This window comes from Trichosurus vulpecula, chromosome 3 (genome assembly GCF_011100635.1).
Source record: "Trichosurus vulpecula isolate mTriVul1 chromosome 3, mTriVul1.pri, whole genome shotgun sequence".
NCBI classification, from domain to species: domain Eukaryota; kingdom Metazoa; phylum Chordata; class Mammalia; order Diprotodontia; family Phalangeridae; genus Trichosurus; species Trichosurus vulpecula.
This window is the reverse complement of record NC_050575.1, coordinates 379,474,356-379,491,777: the sequence shown is the minus strand read 5'-3', so window position 1 is coordinate 379,491,777 and position 17,422 is coordinate 379,474,356. Positions and strand designations below refer to the sequence as shown.

Sequence of the window (17,422 nt, the reverse complement as noted above, 5' to 3'; positions counted from 1 at the left end):
ATAGTGGAATGTATGATGAATGTCAGAAGACCCAGGGTCTGGTTCTGCCTCTGCCACTCGTTCAATATGTGGCCTCTCTGACTCTGTTTCCTCTCCTGTAAAATCAAGGGGCTAAGGTACCTTCTCATTCTGGCACTGTGGCTGAATATCCCTTGTAGCTCTGATAGTCTAAGTTTTAATGTCCCTTCTGGTTCAAAAATTCTGTAGGGTTCCTTTCCAGTCCAACACTTTGTGTTCTTTATTTAAGCTTTTCCGTGCTCCTAAGGTCCCTTCCATGAGTAGCTAGGTGGCGAAGTGGACAGAGTGCTGGGCCTGGAATCAGGAAGACCAGAGTTCAAATCCAGCCTCAGATATTTACTAGCTGTGTGACCCTGTTTGCCTCAGTTTCCTCATCTGTAAAATGAGCTGGAGAAGGACATGGCCAACTGCTCCAGTATCTTTTCCAAGAAAACCTCAAATGAGGTCACGAAGAGTCAGACATAACTGGAAACATGACTAAGCAACAAAAACAAGGTTCCTTCCAGCCCTGACATCCTATGGTTCTATGTTCTAAGGTCTCTTCCAGCTCTTAATATTTTATATTCTACACTTTATATAATAACAGCAGTATTGTAAAGATAATCATCTTTGAAAGCCTTAGTAAGTGATCAGTTCAACAAGCCAGCCATGATTCCAGAAGACCCCTGCTGAAGCAGGCTACCCTCCTCCTGAGAGGTGATAAAAACAGGACACTCTCTAACATTTCTGTCCTGGTGCTCCATTGCTTCTCAGTCTCTATGTTCTAAGGTCTCTTTCACCTCCAGCTCTCTGTGACTGTGATATGAGGCCCCTCCCTTTCTACCTGGCTGAGCCCCTAAGGGGAAGGCAGGCCCTCTGGGAAGACAGTAGCATATTTTTGGAGTTCTTGTGTCCGTGTTGCCCCTAAACACTAGCTTGTTTTAGAGACGGAATTCAATTTGTTGTGTCAGCATTAGTCAGGATGCCCTTTGTCTCCATGGAAATCCTGGGGTAAATGCTGTCAGCACAGCAAGTCAACAGAGATGGGGCTGCTCTGGGCTGCCTCGAAGGCCTGTATCCTGATGAGAAGCTGTAGACAGCTGGGGGCGCCTTAGACCGGAGTCTGGGGAGTGGTCAGACAGTGGCCTCATTACGGGAAGGCCAGGGTAGGGATGGAGGCATTCCTTTGGGACAATCATAGTCTGATTTTCAGGACCCGTCCAGTCCATGGCAGGACCAAGAAATGCCCAGGGAGTGGGGGAGCCAATAGAACTCTTTCTATTCTACTCTTTTTCTCCACAGTGTCCAGGCCACACAAGTAAATTTTCTATACTTTTATTTAAAAGAATGTAGATGGGGCAGCTGGGTGGCACTGGCCCTGGAGTCAGGAGGATCTGAGTTCAAATTTTGCTTCAAACACTTGACACTTACTAGCTCTGTGACTGTGGGCAAGTCACTTAGCCCCAATTGTTTCACCCCCAAAAAATGAATAAAAGAATGTAGAAATTAAACATAACACACCGGGACAAGACCATTGATGTACACATGAAAGAATCTGTCCAGGTCCATAATGAGCCCAATGAACCTTCAGCTCAAGCTCTCCAGGCCTCACTAGCCTGGGCTAGTGACCCTTCCAGGTCTGCAGCTACATGCAAGGGAGGAAAAGGGAACGAATGCAGAGTGCTTTGCAGACCTTAAAGGATTCAATCAATATCATCTCTTATTAACCAAGTGGTGGATGTGGAAGTGACTAGGAAGTTGATCTTAAAGCCAGGGGGATGCAGATTCAAGTCCTGACTGTGTGACCCTGGGCAAGTCCCTCTCCCTGTCTGTTGCTTGGTTCCCCTCCCCCCCACTGCCTAGAGGAAGCTTCTGTCTCCCAACATTAACCAAATCAATCCCATTTCTACCAATATCAGAAAGACTTCAGGGTTTCATTCATGTTATTCCTCCTCCTGCAATGCCATATTCTCCCCTCTCCCCTTTTCTGTTGATTCCCCCATCCCAGATCCCTCAGGATCCAGCTCAAGACCCTCCCAGCGGCTCCAGCCACCCCCTCCCTGCAGCCTGTAGCACTGGTGACTAGGCCGCCATATACTGGTTTACTGGTTCAAATTGGAACTCCTCAACCATCCTCTTTGAGCTCCCTGCTTTGTGCATGTCATGTTCCAGCCAGCCTGGCCTGCCTGCTGCCATCCCACCCCCCACCCCGTCCACATTCTGTGCCCTGCCTCCATGCTTTGGCCCTCACAGTTCCCCAGGCAGCCCTTCCTGAAGCGCCACCCCCCCCCCCAACGGAATTATACTTTGTTACCCCACAGGGTAATGTAAGTGAGGCCAGCCACTGTTTTTTTATTTTGCCTTCGTATCTCCAGAAGCTGGCTTAGTAGATGGCAAAGAAGTATAGTACTTTTTTAATTGAATTGTTGGGTTTTTTCTACAGAAACTTAGATTTCTTTCTACCCAACACGCACAGGTCGGCCCCAGCCTTGAGGAGGGCTGGCCATTTTGCAGGTAGCACCCTAGCCTTGGGTCTTAGTCCCTCTTCACTATCTTGGCTTCTTAGTTTTCCTGCACTAACCCTCTCTGGTCTTCCTCCCTAGGAGGTGGAGTTCTATGTTCGCAACTTCAGCTACACCAGTTCAGAGCTCCAGGCAGAGGGCTTGGCAGTGGCAGCTTCCAAGAGAGAGTAAGTAGTGGGGGGTCTGGGCCCTGACGTGCCCTGGGAGCCCTTAGGGGGACAAGGCAAAAGAAAGGGGGAGGGTAGAGGTGGGGCTCCAGCACCCTGAGGCCTGGGAGGGGCAGGCCTCTACTTGTGGCAACCGGAGCTGGCCTGAGGTGGCTCAGGAGATTAGCAAAGCAGCTCCCTAGGGAGCAGCCAGGATGCCAAGGGGAGGGGAGGGGAGGGAGGGAGGAACCTTGGCCCCAGACAGATCCAGGGCCTGGGGGCTGTCTCCAGGAGGATGCAATCTCCCAAAGCAACCCCACCTGGTCTCCCTCCGTTCCTTGAGATAACTCCTCCGCTCTGGTCCAGGGTGAGGCTGGGGCCTGGTACTGGGTAGGAAAACCAGGCATGGACAGGTCAGCTTAAAAGAAGAGGAATTCACTCAGGAGGGAGTCCTAAGACACTGTCTGAACAGAGCAGGTCAAAGCAGGTCTCAGAGCTGGGGATGCTTCCTTGAACGAGCATTCATTAAGGCTGACACAAATGGAGAGAGCCCAGCCTGGCATGGAGTGGTCCCTCAGAGGCCTCTAGGTAGCTGGGGGCTGGTCCTCCAGAGTCCTGAAGAAAATCCTAGCCCCCAGCACCCACAGCCCCCCTCAGGAGGAAATCTGGGGCCAGAGTGATTGGTCATAATGACTCCTGTTTCTAGAGCACTGCAAAGTTGACAGAGCACTTTCCCCACCACAGCCCTGTGAGCTAGGGAGTGCAAGGGCCATCCATCCCATTTTACAGAAGAGTGTATGAGAGTTAACAAGGGGGAGAGCCTCCAGTGACACCTCCACCACGAGCTGGCATCTGCCAGCTCCCCTTTTGCTCTAAGCCCTTTCTCAGCTCAGGGAGGCAGCTGCAGGATGGGGCTAGAGATTGGGAAGAGGACTTAGGGACCAGCTTTGATACCTGTCCCCCTCCTTCTGCTCCCAGCCATTCCACACTCTTTGTCACCAGTGCAGAGCCTACGCTTCCCTCCTCACCTGACACCCCAGTGATGCCACCCAAGATCCAGCCACAGGTAAGCACAGACCATGCCCTCATGTTCTGAGGAGCTAGGCATTTACCCCAGGGCCAGGGCACTCCATCTCCGTAGGCCCAGGCATCCTTGCAGGGCTGCCCAGTTCCCTGAGGTTGTGGGTGAAAGGGACCTGGTTGCCCTGGCCCTCGTGCCCTCTCCCACCTTCTCCATGATCCTTTGACACCCAGGTTACAACTGGCTCCATGTCCCTCCCCACCTCCCCTTGGGTCTTGGTTTCCCTGGAGCTCACTGCCATCCCCTTCTACTGTGAGTGCACAACATAGCCCTAGGACCCTTGACTTCCTTCCTAACCTCTCCTGCTTGAACCTGTGATCCCCAACCCCAGAGCTAGGGCCCTGGCCCTCCTACCTAGAAGTTCAGTGAGGCTGTGGGGGCATTCCTAACTCCCCATCTGCCTCATTCTATTCAAGAACATGGGAGAGGTTAAGAGAGGAGCACAGGGAAATGGGAGGGAGATGGGAGGAGGGCACTAGGGATCTTTTTTTCTTACCTTTACAGAAGAGGAAGAAGAAGAAGAAGAAGAGGAAAGTGTACAAGGTGCCAGCCTTGGTAGCCAGTGATAAGTCTCAGGGCCACCCCCCACCCCGACCCAGGCTGCCAGCCCCCTGCCCTGGTAAGTTCTCCCTGCCCTAGGCCCTTATCCAGGGGCCTAAGCCTGCCCTGATGGCCCATCTAGAGTAAGAGAAGCCCACGATCCCTGGGCAGGGGGCAAGGGCAGCAGGAGCCAAGGTGGTCTTCCCTGGAAGTGGGAAGGCTGATAGCCCATAGGACTTCCATATTCTTAACTCCTGCTCCAGCCTGAGCCTTTTCCTTTAGCTTAACCTTTAAGGGAAGTGGGATCAGACCTGTTTTCTTCTGGGGAAGGTCACCCCTAGTTCCTGTTGCCTCCCCTTATAGGTCATCTCTACCCTTCCCTCCCAGCCATCCTGCCATTCCCTTTCTCCTTCCTAACCACCTCTCATCATTTCAGCCTAATTTCAGAGTAGGGAAAGGGCACATTTGCTCTAACCACTGAGCTGAACCTTTAGGCAGGTCTACTTGCCCTTCTGAGTGTCTCTACTGTTCTTAACTGAGGGTGGGGGAACCCCCTGAGCAAACTCTGGCCCTCTCCACAGCTCCCTGACCATCCCCTCTCTCTTCCCTCAGAGCTCCCCGAGGCTGGTGCCATGAGTTCTTCTTCCCACTCCTCCAACTCCAGCCTTCACCTCCCTGTGCCAGTCTTCCTGGGCCCAGACACTTCTGTCCAGGCAGCTGGTCCTCCAGCTGACTACCACTCTGAGTCAGCCGAGTCCATGGAGGAGATCCCTGTGGCCCAGACTCGTCTGGGCAGTAGCACTCCAGCTGAGGGTGGCCGCCCACCCCCTTATAGTGGCCTGGGCCTTTCTCGATATCACCTCCCCCAAGCTCCTAGCGTGGGCAAAAGATGCCCTCGGGGCAGGAATTATGAACAGGAGTTAGAACTTATGGCCAAAGTACCCACTGTGTTTGTGAGCCAAAGCAGTGGGGAGCCCCCTAGCCCCCCCAGAGGGCAGCAATATACTGGTGCCAGTCAGGAGCACCACCTGGAGGAGGTGAGCATGACCTAGGTCCTTCCCTATCGCCTAGCATTGGGGCTGATCTTTCCGGCAGAGGTAGGTGCTGGGCCAGGGCCTCTGGTGGCATCTTCCTGCCCCCACCCCATGTCTTTGCCTTCTTCCTTAGATTGTGACTCCCCTTGGAGTCCAGCCTGAGGCAAATTCATTTGAGAGGTTGGCATTGAGGTCAGAGCAGGGGAGAGGCTCAGTGGCAGACTAGACCGAAGGATAGTCCCAGCAATGGGACAATTGCACCTGGAGGGCTGATCCTTCCTGCAAAGTTGTCCCTCCAAGGATTGAGGTGGATGAGAGCCAGCAGGCCTTGGGAGCATGATACCACAGCAACAGGACCCTGGACTTGGCAGCCTCACTGTAGAAGGTCCATGAGGCAAGTTGGTGAAGTTGGTGCCACTCCCCCAGGAAGAAGAATGCTCCCCAAGGCGCCATGAGGCAAAGCCCCAGCTGCACCATGCTAGTTACAGCTGTGGGGCCAGCCGCCTCTCCCAGCCTCCTGGCTCTCCCCTCTAAATGGACCATGAGATTTAGAGAGCCAAAGCATGCCATCCCCAAGTGATCTACAGGGGACAATCCGACTTCTAGGCCAAGTCTGAAGGCCGAAGTGATTCCCCAGTCCCACTGAGTGGGTAACTTTTTTCCCTGGACTAAGCCAGGCAGCAAAGCTCTCCACAAGGAGTGAGTGGCCTCTTCTGTAGGGTGGGTAGAGAGGCTGAGGTTCCCTGGACTCTAAGCTGAAGCTCCCTCCACAGTCAGGTACCTACCTATGCCTCCCATCTCCCACCCCCAGTCTATGCAACCCGCTCCTCCAACTCTGAGAGCTGAGCCACAGGGCCCTGAACTGTTCGAATCTCCTCAAAGACTGCAGAGCCTAGTTGGGAGCTGGCCAGTGGGGCAGCACCCAGGAAACTAGGCCGATCTGAGGAGCTGCTGCCGGGAAAGCCAGGCTTGCCAGCACCTTACAACAGCACAGAATTCACTTTAGGGGAGTGCTCCAGGGGATTGGGGGGTGGGTGAGCCCTTGGGACTTAATCCCTCCTTTCCTCCCCCTTTTCTGGGGCTGCACTTCCCCCCTTTAATCATGAGCAACAGTAGCACCCTTCCTCCTGTGGATTAATCATGATGTCACAATATAAATTTTTTATGACTTTGCTAATGCTTGTTGTGGCTTTCTTTCTTAGGTCACAGGACTAACCTGGGCTAAACTCTCCTGGGTTGGACCAACTCTCAGTGTGCTAAAAGCTGGTCATAGGAGGAATGGGAATATTATGGGGAGCCTGAGGGTCTGGGAGATGCTGAGAGTTGGGGGGGGGGGCGAGTGAGAGAGCGCGAGAGAGAGAGAAAGAGAGAGAGAGAGAGAGAGAGAGAGAGAGAGGGAGAAGGAGAAAGAATCACCCAGATCCCCAGGAGTCTACTAGAATCCCAGAATCACCTTAGGGATGCTAGGATGCTTTTTGTTGTTTGTCCTTCCTTCTGGAAGAGGACAGCGATGTCAGGAAGATATGACTTGCAAGTGAATTGGATTTAAGTGAGGCAGGGCTGTGCAAGCTCACCAGCCTCACTTTCTCCTCCGGAGCTATCTGGGTGCAGTGGCAAGATATAGATCAGGATAATTGGAGATAGCCCCCAGGCATGCTAGGGGAGTGGAAAGAGGAATGAATGATTTCCCCACAAGACGTATGGTCTCACTGGCAATTCTTGACTCGCCTGAATCCTAAAGCCAGTAAGCCATCGGCGAGAAGTGGGAAGATTGGAAGAAGGGGAAAGGCTCCTGCCCTTCCGGGTGGGCTAACATCCCTGGGAAAAGCCGTTTCTTAGTCCTGATTGCACTGAAATGGGAAGGCTGAGGCTACCCAGTACAGCCCTTTGGGACACTGCTTGCGGGAAGCATCAAAGCGTGGACTGGTCCCCGCCCCTGCGCCCGCGTGTCTATACAAATACCCAGGCTTTTAGGAGGTAGGGGGAGTAGGAGAGGGTCCCAGAGGCTGGAGAGTCTGGGGGTCTAGAGGGATCTGACGGGGAGTGCAAAGGGTATGTGGAGGGAGGGAAGGACGGAGAAGTAGGCGCGGTGCCGGAGACTCCTGGGGGTCCTCACCCGCTCCTGGTTCCCAACCTTGCAGCTTCCCCAGATGGTTCTTTTGTTCCGTAGCCTTCTGGACGGGGCTGGGGAGGGGGATGGGGAAGAGGCGGGGAGGGGGTTTAGGAGGTAGGGGCTGTTGGGTGGGGCTGGCCGAGGAGGGGAGGGGAAGAGGCAGCCCCCGCCTCCCCGCCGCATCCTCGCCTTGCCCCACCCTGCTCCTTCCTGGCTCGGCTGGGGCTGTGAGGTTGGGGGCTGGGGGGAGTGGGGGGTGGGAGGGGGTAGTGTTGAGGACTAGGGGGTTCTGGCCTGGGCAGGAGCGGGGCTGCAGAGAGAGGTGGGGCGGGAGGGAGCCAGGGACCGGGGTCCAGGAGAGGACACTTGTCCCGGGGGCGGAGCTCGGCGGGGGGTGGGGCTTCCCTGTGACCTTGGTCACTCTCAGCAAAAGAACATCCCCCTTCCCCCCCCCCTCCCGGGGGTGGGACAGGATGTCTCTATGGAGACCCGGAGAAACAAGGGATAATAAGCCAGCGCCGCCCGGGCGCATTCCCGCCGAGCTACCGGCAGGGAGCGAAGCAGAGGAGCCGCCGCCCGGTCCGACCGTCCGTCTGTCCGTTGGCCAGTCTGTGCCGTAGCCCTCCGCTCAGCCCGATCTGCACGCAGCAGGGAGAGCCCCGGAGGTGAGGTAGGAGCCCCCGGGACGGACCTGGGACCGCCGCTGAAGCCGGATCCAGATGCTAGTTAGTCCCAGGATAGGGACTGGAGGCTGGGGGGCAGGGATTGAGGGGCTCCTCTAGGATGTGGCACGTGGACACCGCCCTGACTCCGATCCGATTGGAGAGTGGCGATGTTCAGGCACGCTCCTGCTAACTGCCCCATGCCCACTCCTGCAGCCAAGGCAGAGGGTGCAGGAGTGGGCATGGGGCAGGAGGACCATGCCCAAATAGTGACAGGCTGCTGCTGGCATTGGCAAAGGTCATTCATTGCCCCGCTTCTGTGATGGAGGGGCACCCCAGAGACTGGACTGGAGCTTCAGGGTTGCTGCGAAGATCTAGCCCCAGGCTGGCCTGGGAACAATGCCTGCCCCTCTTCCGGGGACACATACCAGTTTAGGCTGCTGTTCCCGAGTTATTCTCCCAATCTCCTTGGGGTTGGGAGGGGGGGCAGGGAAAGGCCTGTCCTAGAGCTGATTAATGACTCCAGCTGTCTGCACTGCCATGAGCCAGTCGAGATGGCCAACTGGGAGTGACCAGCCCCACCCTGTCCCTTTCCCTGTGTCCCCAGAGAAGCAGGGCGCTTGATTTTAGTGCCCAGGCCCACACTGAAGGGAGGGTCTCTACAGTCCTCCCTTGCTAATGACCCTCTCCCCACCCCTGGTGTCTGTTCCCTGGCCAGAGGATGGAGGTGAATGAAAGTCGAGCCCCACGGAAGCTAGAGAGGGATGACAGTGGCCAACTAGCCAGGATGAAGAACTTGTAAGCATAGTTCCTTGGCATGCAGAATAGGGAGCAAGGATCCCACTCCTTTCTCTTTGTTCTTCCTCCACTAGCTGGAGTTCCTCACCTATGCAGGGACTGGGTGGGCTGTTTTCCAGGGTCTCAGAGCTGCCTCCCTGGGGCAGACACCTTCCTCCCCGGCCTGAAAGGGTGTGTTCCACTGCAGTCTCTAACCACTGGGGCATTGACGGCAGGATGGGGCTGCCCCATGTCTCCTGCTTACTGTCTTACTCCGGCCTGATTTCCCCACCTCCTACCCCACAGCCCAGGACAGCCTGACATCCTGGTCATTGACTTTATTTTTCCTTTGGCACCATTGGCTTGTGCCTGGGACTCCAGCAGCAGCCATATCCTTTGGGTTCTTAGCCTGGCCCCCAGGTCACTCAGCCCAGCCTATCTCAGCCCCCAGCTCTGCCCCCAGCCCAGCCCAGCCCAACAGCATCGAGAACTTCTCCCTGAGCTGCCCAGACACCATCCCTCCCTTAGCAACTGTCTCCAAGCAGCACCACCCTCCCTTGGCAACTGTCTCCTAGTAGTACAAACTGTGGCCAGCCTAGGGCCAATCCCCGCCTCTCCCCGCCCACCCCTTGTGTTTTTGTTTAATAGTAACAAGGGTGTTCCACCCAAACTGGGGGTATCCACCCTGCTGGAGGACCAGTAGGGGGCAGCACTGGCCAGGTCCAGAGGGAAGGGTCACAGATCTTCTCCCATCAGCTGATGTCTCCCAATGCCTCACCCTCTGCCACACCCGGTGACAGTGCATTGACCCTGGCCGTGGCACTACTATAGGCTGGCAAGAATGTCTGGCCCTCAACCATGGGGTCCCTATTCTAGCAGCAGACCCAGGCCAGGCAGCACCAGCTCGCTGCCCCCTTAGCCGGCAGCCGGTCTGATCTTGCCTAGATAACGCTGAACCTTCCAAGAGCCATGGCGGGGCAGCCGCTGGCACTCATTGGGGGGGAGGGGTAACCTTAGCAATCACCCAGTCAGACTCTTTCATTTTACAGATGGGTAAACTGAGACACTCAGTGACTTAGCCCGAGTCAGTCAGGTCATAAGTGGCAGACCCAAAATTTGAACTAAGGTAGTCTGATTCTAAACGTAGTGTTCTTTGAATTCAATTCACTTCAACAAATGTGTTAAATACACACTCTGTGCAAAGCCTCATGACCAGGACCCAAAGTCAGACAGTAATTAGTTCCTGCCTTTAAGGAGTTTACTCTCCTGGGAAGAAGACAACATATCCATAAATAATTGTACGGGAATTTGAATAGGATGAGGGCTCTAACAATTAGAAGGCCCTAAGCAGAGCCTCAAATGAAGATAAAAATTTAGGGCAAGTGGGTTTTTTTTAACTTAATTTTTTTAGTTGAAAATAATTGAAAAAAAATTTTTTTTTATTTATTAAGCATTTGGTTTTTCTCCCCTCCCACTTCTCCCCGTCTGGAGGCAGAGAAGGAAATAAAACAAAAAACGTTGTAACAAATCATCGTGGGAGATCTAAGGTTTTTAACCTTTTTTCTGCCAGGGACCTCTTTAGCTATCATTCTGCTGAAACCTATAGTCTCATTCTCAGATTGTTGTTCAGCCTTCATTCTGGAAGAGGACCAATGACATCAGGAAGGTGACAACCTGACTTTCCCATGAGTTGAATCTAAGTGAGGCAGAGCTGTGCAAAGTCATCAGCCTCATTCTCTCCTCCAGAGTCACTGGAATCCAGTGGCAAGACAAAAGTCAAGATGGCTAGCCATGGCCCCTTCTCAGAATCTGATTTGTAAAGGCATGAAATAAAACATATAAGAAACCATTTTATTGAAAAACAGTTATCAAAATATTTTTTTTTTAAAAAATTAAGTTCACAGACCGTAGGTTAAGATCCCTGATTTAGAGAGTCAAAGTTCAGGAGAGAATGTATTCTAGGTTGAGCGCACAGCTTGAATAAAAGCACGAAGGTAGGAAGTGAAACCTGAAGATCAGGGAATAGCCAGGAGTCCAGTTTGGCTATAATGTCGAGTGTATAAAGGAGGAATGAGGCTGGAAAAGTAGGTTAGAGTCAGATTGTGAAGGGTCTTAAAGGCCAGGATGAAGAGTCTGCACTTTAGAAGCAACAGGGAGCCTGGCATAGTTACTCTCACTTCCAGTAATACATACCCACAGGAGACCACTTTACTAGGAAGGTGGTCCACACTCCCCAGGGAGATAGGGGAGAGGAGCTGGCGGGAATTGGCATGAGTGAGAAGCAACTTACCCGAGGCAGGAATTGTCAGAGCTAGCTTTCAGAGTGGACAGATCCTTGGCATAAAGTCTCAGTAGCTGGGGCTGGGCACCTACAGCTGGTTGATTCCATGACTTAGGTGCTAACCACTAACCGTGTTGGGTAAAGTCATCCTGTCATTAGTGTCTTCAGTGTTATCTGTAAATGAGGGGGGAATTGTACCAGATGATCCCCACCTCCCGGCCTGGCATTCTGTGTTCTAAGGCCCCTCCCATTCCTGGCATTCTGTGTTCTAAGGCCCCTCCCAGGCCTGGCATTCTGTGGTCCAAGGTCCCTTCCAGGCCTGGCATTCTGTGTTCTAAGGCCCCTCCCATCCCTGGCATTCTGTGTTCTATGATCCCTCCCATTCCTGGCATTCTGTGTTCTAAGGCCCCTCCCAGGCCTGGTATTCTATGGTCCAAGGTCCCTTCCAGGCCTGGCATTCTGTGTTCTAAGGCTCCTCCCAGGCCTGGCAGTCTATGGTCCAAGGTCCCTCCCAGGTCTGGCATTCTCTGTTCTAAGGCCCCTCCCAGCCCTGGCATTCTTTGTTCTATGATCCCTCCCAATCCTGGCATTCTGTGTTCCAAGGCCCCTCCCAGCCCTGGCATTCTGTGTTCTAAGGCCCCTCCCAAGCCTGGAATTCTGTGGTCCAAGGTCCCTCCCAGGCCTGGCATTCTATGGTCCAAGGCCCCTCCCAAGCCTGGCATTCTGTGTTCTAAGGCCCCTCCCAGGCTTGGCAATCTATGGTCCAAGGTCCCTCCCAGGCCTGGCATTCTGTGTTCTAAGGCCCCTCCCATCCCTGGCATTCTATGGTCCAAGGTCCCTTCTAGGCCTGGCATTCTGTGTTCTAAGGCCCTTCCCAGGCCTGGCATTCTATGGTCCAAGGTCCCTTCCAGGCCTGGCATTCTGTGTTCTAAGGCCCCTCCCAGGCCTGGCATTCTGTGTTCTAAGATCCCTCCCACCTCTGGCATTCTGTGTTCTAAGGCTCCTTCCAGGCTTGACATTTATAGGATCATAAATCCAGAACCAGACGGGACCTCAGCGGTATCTAGGCCAGTTATTTTACAGATGAGGACAGGAAGGCTGAGGGAAATCGAATGCCTCACCCGGGGACATACAGGTCACAAGTGCAGCTGTGCCCGCCATGGTGCACACTCTCATCCAATGAGGACAGTTGCCAGGCTCTTTCCCGTACTCCAGCATCAATGGTCGCCTGCCCCCAGACCTCCTTGCCAGCTTGGGCCAGTTATAGTTTCCAGGGTGCACAGGGGGTGGGCGCATCGTCCCCAGGATGGCGCCTTAGCTCGGCACACTTGGGAGGGGCCCCAGGGTGACCTTGTGGGTGATGATACAGGTCAACATGGCGGAGCACCCGGATGTGGAAGGCTTGGAGGAGAGCTTCCGAAAGTTTGCCATCCATGGAGACACCAAGGCCACGGGGCAGGAGATGAACGGCAAGAACTGGGCCAAACTTTGTAAGGACTGCAAGGTTGCTGATGGCAAGAATGTCACGGGCACAGATGTGGACATCGTCTTCTCCAAAGTCAAGTGAGCCTGGGGGCATCTGGTGCAGGGTGGTAAGGGTGGGATTCCTTCTTCCCTCCTACCTAGACCAATTTAGGAGTCACAAAATAAAATTCACAAGTACAGGGTGGGGAATGGCTCCACAACAGGTCCCGTGGGGGGGGGGGAAGACCTGGAGGTTTTAGTGGACCCCAAGCTCCATAGGAGTCAAACTCGATACGTTGCTAATGTCAAAGCTAATTTGACCTGACGTGCCACTGATCTGCAAAGTGCTCCAAATGAGGGGATGGTGGTAGTCCTGCTGAGAACTGCTCCAGTTAGACCACATTGGCAGAAGTAGGAATATGGGCTACTACAATTTAGGAAGAATACAAATTAGGGGGCAGTTAGGTGGCACATCAGTTAGAGTGCCAGGCCTAGAGTCAGGAAGGCTCATCTTCCTGAGGGCCAGTCTGGCCTCTCAGACACTTCCTAGCTGTGTGATTATGGACAAGTCACTTAACCCTGCTTGCCTCGATTTCCTCATCTGTAAAATGAGGTGGAGAAGGAAACGGCAAAACACTCCAGTGTCTTTGCCAAGAAAACCTCCTCTCAAAGAGTCAGACACGACTGAAAAGACGACTGAACGACAAATATTGACAAAGACAATTCGACTAGTCCATCCAGGACAACTGATGAGGTCACCATCGAGGTCATTGCTTGAGGGAAATGGGATGTTCTGACCCATTTAGAGAGAATAGGACAGTTGTCTTCAGTATTTGAAGGGTTATTTTCCGGATAGCCATGTGGGAGGTTGTCCTAAAGCGCTCATGATGGGCTGTGCTAGGCCCAGCCCGGGGGATACAAAGAAAGGTCAAAAAAAAAAAAAAAGACAGCTCAGTCCTCAAAGAGCTTATGGTCTGATGGGGGAGACAACATGCAAACAGCTTGGGATGTACAAGACATTTTCAGGCTGGGGTTGGGGTGGGGGGTTACCTGAGAAGGTTTCCCTTCTAGCAGCTGGCAAGATCAGGAAAGGTCCCCTTCTGCTGGGCCATGGAAGGCACCTGGAAAGGGGAAGCAAAGGCCAGGTGCAGGTTTGTTGTTGCAAGGGAAAACCATCTGAATGTTGGGAGAGGGCTGGGGGAGGGCACCCCTGCATCTTTAGGCCAAAGCTAGACAGCCACTGGGGGAGGGTGTTATAGTTCAGATTGAACTCGATGTCTTCTTGGACTTTGTTTAATCCCCCAGTTCAGGGACTGCTTAGATGATGCCAGGGGTGTGAGAAGGCATCAAGAGGAGGAGGAGGAGGAAGGGAGGGATCCATGGTGCCCCTGTGTCCCTATTAGGGGGAAGACTGCCCGAGTCATCAACTATGAGGAGTTCAAGAAGGCCCTGGAGGAGCTGGCTGCAAAGAGGTTTAAGGGCAAGAACAAGGAAGAGGCATTTGATGCCATCTGCAAGCTGGTGGCGGGCAAAGAGCCGGCCAACGTGGGCGTCACTGTGAGTGTCCTGCTCGTCTCAAAGATTCCCTTCTTTGTTGGTCCCGAGAGGTATCTTGGATGGCCTCTGGGCTGGCAGTGTTCCGGACCGGTCCTGCCCCGTCCCAAGCTCCAAGCATTAGGGGAACCCCTTGTGGTGGGGAGGGAGGATTTGGGGAAAACTTGGCCAGGGCTTGTGGGTGCTCCCCTTCCCCCCTCTCCCGCACTGAGCGCCTCGTGTTTGACTCTGGGTAGAAAGCCAAAACGGGAGGGGCTGTGGACCGGCTGACCGATACCAGCAAGTACACGGGCTCCCACAAGGAACGCTTTGACGAAAGCGGCAAAGGAAAGGGCATTGCCGGACGGCAAGACATTCTGGATGACAGCGGCTACGTCAGCGCCTACAAGCATGCAGGAACCTATGACTCCAAGGTGAAAAAGTGAGGCCCAGGCAGCTGCCTCCCCCCTGCCTGAGGGGCTAGACCCAGGCCCGACGGGTACAGGAATGGTGGGGAGGAAGGGCACTGACCACTTCCCCTCCCACCTTGGTGGCCGCATCCCAGCCCCAACACACCCCAGGCTGCCCTGACTTTGTGCCCTGTGCCTTCAATTTCCTGCCCAGGTGTGGGGTGCCCCTTAGGCCTGCCAGGGCCCTGAGGCTGGTCCCATTGCCCCCTCCTCACTAACCGTCTGGGCAAAGCATGGGGCCCAGGCCCCGTAGCAAGGATTCCCAGCCCAAAGTGAAACGACTGGCCTGTCCAGCTCCTCTCCCCTGTCTGCTTACCCCATATTTAAACTGCTGACCCTGTACTCAGAACCCAATAAAGAAAGCCTTTTGTACTCACACTGGCCTGGCTTGGAGCCTTGAGTGGGCCAGGGGGCTGGCAGGGGGCAGGAAAAAGCTTGTCTTGAGTGCGAATCTTGATCACCTCATCACTTTCCCAGGGTCCATTCTGACTTTCCAGTGTATCCCTACCTATGCTCCTGTATTCCAGCCTCATTCTTCACCAATCACTTTACCTACTCCATTGGTAGCCCTGCTGTCTTCAGAAACCAGAATGAACTGGGCTAACAGCCTCTCCTCCTTTGGTCTGATGAGGCCTTTCATGAGCCCTGAAAGCAGATCCCTCTCTAAGATCCCTTTTAAACATCTCACAATTCTATCTAATCCTATCAGTGTGACAGCTCAAAGTCCAGGTGACCACTAGAAATGGGGTGGAACCATCAGTCGCTGTAGAGTCCTCAGCCATCGGGATCACAGATTCGGGACACGGCTGCTGCCTTCCTGGTTTGACCGACCGGGGCCCTCTAACCCCTATGGCCAAGGAGGCTGCTGAAGGAATCCTAGGGAGGAACTACGATAAAACCCACTCACCCAGGGGGCTTCTCGTAAATGGCCAGCTCTGTCCCATCCCCCGGTATCCCAGTGATTGAAGTCAGGCCAGAGCTGGACTAAACAGAGAAACAATCCTGGCTTCGACCTAATGACTTCCAAGGTCCTTCCAGCGCTGAGCCTATGAATGGCCCATGAACAGGGCCTCACACATGGCAGGTGCTGAATAAAGATTAATTAGATTGGCATAAGAACAGACCAAAAGTCCGGATGGAAAGCGTCATCCTGGTACACGCTGAATTCTTTCACAACCGGAGCCTTATAGCTAGCTTTAAAGGTTGAGAAACACTTTATAAACGTTCTCTCATTTTCTCTTTACATCCCCGGGAAGGAAGTGGTATTATTATCCCCATTTACAAAGAAGGAAACTGAGGACAGGTGGGGTAAGTGTCCAGGTTTACACAGCCAGTGTGTCCAAGGCCAAACCCGGACTCATTCCTCCATCACTGTACCATCCAGCTACCCCTAGGCACACATTCTCCCTTCTCTACCCTTGTCTCATGGTGTCACTTAAAGCCCCCAAGCAAACAGGAAGGGAGCCAAGAGGGTAGCAGCCCTGGCCTGGGCTAAGGGAGCCCCCAGACTGAAAGTCAGGAGATCTGGGTTCTTTTTTTTTCTTATTAATATATTTATTTTTAGTTTTCAACATTCATTTCCATAAGATTTTAAGTTCCAAATTTTCTCTCCCCTCCCCTACCCCAAGATGGCATACATTCTGATTACTTCTTCCCCCAGTCTGCCCTCCTTTCTACCACCCCTCCCTTATCCCCTTCCCCTTACTTTCTTGTAGGGCAGGATAGATTTCTATACCCCATTGCCTGTATGTCTTATTTCCCAGTTGCATGCTAAAACAATTTTAGTTTTAAAAGTTTGAGTTCCAAACTCTCTCCCTTCTTCCCTCCCCACCCACCCTCATTGAGAAGGCAAGCAATTCAACATAGGTTATACATGTGTAGTTATGCAAAACACTTCCATAATAGTCATATTGTGAAAGACTAACTATATTTCCCTCCATCCTACCCTGACCTCCATTTATCCTATTTTCTCCTTTGACCCTGTCAAAGGTGTTTCAAAAATGCTTGCTTCTGACTACCCCCTCCCCCAATCTGCCCTCCCTTCTATCATCCCCCACTCCCCGCTATATTCTCCTCCCTACTTTCCTGTAGGGTAAGATGCCCAACTGAATGTGTATGTTGAGACCTGGGTTCTGAACACTTCCCCTTCCATGCTTCCACAGCCCCAGCCTGGGAGTGGGGCCTCCTGGCTGTTCTGAGAAATTGGGCAGGGGTAACCTTGACCAGAGCTACAGCAGGCCCACCTTAGAAGCAGAACCTCCAGCCAGCATTGCTCTCAGAAATCAATAAATCCATCCCCCTCATTTTGCATATCAGGAAACTGACACCCAGCAGGTAAGGTCGTTTGTCTGAGGCCGCACAGCTAGGACTAGGGGTCCTGACTCCCAGTCCAGGCCCTAGGGCCACTCTCTTCATGCCTCACCTTTTTAAAAATTAGAAATGGCCCATGTATGTTGAATAAATCAAGCATCAGGGAAGGAAGGAAGCCTCTATTAAGTGCCTATTGTATGCCAGGTACCAAGCCCTTTACAAATATCTCATTTTATCCTCAGAACAACCTTGGGAGGTAGGTGCTGTTATCTCCATTGTACAATTGAGGAAACTCAGGCAGGCAGGGTTAAATGATTTGTCCAGGGGCACACAATTTAGTGTTTGAGGTCAGATTTGAACTCAGACTTTTTTTTTTAAATCAGATTTTTTATTTTTAGTTTATAACACTTAGTTCTGTAGGTTCTTGAGTTTCAAATTTTCTTCCCTTTCCTCCCCCCTCGCCAAAACGGCATGTAGTCTAATATAGCTTCT

The 17,422-nt window shown here is 53.1% G+C and overlaps 2 protein-coding genes across 4 annotated transcripts in view; both read left to right on the top strand.

The window, feature by feature from the left end:
- ZDHHC1 (zinc finger DHHC-type containing 1) overlaps positions 1-6,546 on the top strand; it is a 53,292-nt gene extending 46,746 nt beyond the window's left edge. Inside the window, exons 8-11 of one of the 2 annotated variants that reach the window (XM_036750976.1) lie at positions 2,601-2,686; positions 3,644-3,731; positions 4,251-4,365; positions 4,899-6,546. In XM_036750976.1, coding sequence (XP_036606871.1) covers positions 2,601-2,686; positions 3,644-3,731; positions 4,251-4,365; positions 4,899-5,338 — 729 coding nt within the window. In that variant the 3' untranslated portion in view covers positions 5,339-6,546. The remainder of the gene's footprint in view (positions 1-2,600; positions 2,687-3,643; positions 3,732-4,250; positions 4,366-4,898) is intronic. The other variant, XM_036750977.1, reaches the window with a different exon arrangement.
- Positions 6,547-7,822: 1,276 nt separating this feature from the next.
- On the top strand, positions 7,823-14,998 carry TPPP3 (tubulin polymerization promoting protein family member 3). 2 transcript variants are annotated; one of them, XM_036751287.1, is made up of 4 exons: positions 7,823-8,103; positions 12,523-12,716; positions 14,021-14,174; positions 14,408-14,998. In XM_036751287.1, the coding sequence occupies exons 2-4, from the start codon at positions 12,529-12,531 to the stop codon at positions 14,594-14,596; spliced, it is 531 nt and encodes a 176-aa protein (XP_036607182.1). In that variant the 5' UTR covers positions 7,823-8,103; positions 12,523-12,528; the 3' UTR covers positions 14,597-14,998. The 2 variants fall into 2 exon arrangements, with proteins under 2 accessions (XP_036607182.1, XP_036607183.1); XM_036751288.1 differs by having other exon boundaries at positions 7,978-8,098.
- Positions 14,999-17,422: the final 2,424 nt, after the last annotated feature.